The following is a 2168-nucleotide window of genomic DNA, read 5'->3' on the forward strand; positions in this document are numbered from 1 at the left end:
TTGGGAATAAGATAATTTTCAAACCTGTAATTGACGAATTAAACTTTTTGCAAAATGTTGGTATAGAAATTGAAACTCCTGTATTGGTACATTATACTTTGACTTAGGTCTAATTTTAGGAGATAACTTAGGGATTCATTCCATTATTGGTTTTGTTGAATCTTTTTCTTCTAATTTTCCTTGTCGAATTTGTAATATAAGAAAAGAAATGTTGAGAGTTCAATCCCATGAAGATGAATCTCTCCTTCGAACAATTGATGAGTATTATATTCATTTAAGTGAGAATAATGTAAGTACTACTGGTATTAAAGAAAAGTGTGTTTGGTTAGATGTCAAAGATTTTAGTCTATACGACCAAGTTGGAGTTGATGTAATGCATGATGTTCTTGAAGGTTGTGCCAAGTATATAATGGGTTTTATTATATATTACTATGTTATTGAATTGAAACTATTTTCCCTACAAGTGTTGAATGAAAGACTTTTTGGTTTTGATTTTGGACCTGAACGTAATAAACCTTGTGCTTTAAGTATGGAACATATTAGTCAAGGGAATGTTCGACAATCTGCTTCTGAAATGTTAATATTAGTTAGGTATTTTGGTTTAATTATTGGTGATTTTATACCTGCTGAAGAACCAGTTTGGACTCTGTATATAACCTTGCGTAAAGTTATAGATATTTTGTTGTCATCACTAGTTGAAGAACAAAGTATTTTTTTACTAAAAACTTTAGTTGGAGAACTGAATGAGCTTTATTTAAAATATAGTAAAAAATCTCTTAAACCTAAATTTCACTTTTTACTTCATTATCCCTTACTAATCAAAAAGTTTGGTCCTGTAGGTAATTTTTGGTCTATGAGATTTGAAGCCAAACATAGGATCTCTAAAATTGCAGCTAGATCATCTTTTAATCGACGTAACATTTGCTTAACATTAGCAATTAAACATCAGTTACAACTGAATAATATATTTGGCAAGGGTAAATTATGTTCAAATGTAGTTGTAGGTCCTTGTAAGTCATTATGTCCAATCAAATCTCATGCTATAAAAAATGAACTCAATCTGGATCTCGATAAATCTTTATTTTGTGTTAGTTGGGCAACAGTTAAAGGTGTACGTTTAAAACAAAACACATATTAACACAAGATATTTTGGAAAATGATAATTATAAATTTGTTTCTGTGAACAATATTTTTCTTTACGATTCTGATAGAATAATTTTTGAATGCAATTCTCTTCTAATGGTGGGATTTAATGAACATGTATATTCATATGAAGTTATATTTCCTGAAACAAATAATAATTGTTTCATTTTTCAAGATTCCTTGGTATCTCCCATCCCAATAATTTAAATGTTACTCCAGATGGAACCAGATTTGTAACTGTAAGAAGTCTTTGTAATTTAAACTTGTACATGTTTATTTTAGTTAAAAACATAAATTATTTAAATTTAAAAATTAATATTGTAATTTCTAAACATTTATTTGTATCAATAAAATTTACCTCTTGTAAAATAATGACAATTTTGAATTTTTACAAAAATGCAATCCTAGAGATTGTGCATATAGCAATAGCATAGGTGCACATTGATTTGAAATGTTGAGGGTACTTATTTTATTATTTTATTTATAATTCATATAATATTTCATCCAAACAAATAAACCTCATGAATTTACAAATGACTGCTGAAATAAATAACTTAGGGAAATTGGGGGTGCTAATCACCCCCTATGTGTGCTTATGACATTTAGTAACTACAACCAAAAATATAATATATTTTGTACAGGTAGTTGTTTGTTTGGTTATTTTAACAAATTAATTATGGTTAGCCTAACCTAGTGTTCTGTATACTCAACATAAGAATCATGTAATCATACAAAAATAATTAGCTACTTCTAAAACAAAAAATGTTCTCTCAACTATAAAAGAAAATATAACATTTGCTAGGTTTATAAAAATATTCTGATCTACCAACAAACCTTGTAATATTTATTGTTAAGATTACAAAGTGGTATTTTGTTGTGAGTAAATAATTTCTGTAGACATTACAAATAAAATGTAGTTACTACAACAAACGATATTACTATTACAACTATTAACGGATAACCAGAATTGATTTGTACTAACAACTAAAATTACTGCTGTCCCTGAGCCAGCTACTTTTAACAGT

At 27.7% G+C, this 2168-nt stretch overlaps 1 protein-coding gene across 1 annotated transcript; it reads left to right on the forward strand.

Annotated features, from left to right (window-relative positions):
• The first annotated feature begins 208 nt into the window (after positions 1 to 208).
• On the forward strand, positions 209 to 1138 carry LOC126555812 (uncharacterized). Its single transcript, XM_050210689.1, has one exon. It carries the CDS (start codon positions 209 to 211, stop codon positions 1136 to 1138), a length of 930 nt encoding a protein of 309 aa, XP_050066646.1.
• Positions 1139 to 2168: the final 1030 nt, after the last annotated feature.

The sequence above is a fragment of the Aphis gossypii genome, unplaced genomic scaffold (assembly GCF_020184175.1).
Source record: "Aphis gossypii isolate Hap1 unplaced genomic scaffold, ASM2018417v2 Contig01134, whole genome shotgun sequence".
In the NCBI taxonomy this organism is placed as follows: domain Eukaryota; kingdom Metazoa; phylum Arthropoda; class Insecta; order Hemiptera; family Aphididae; genus Aphis; species Aphis gossypii.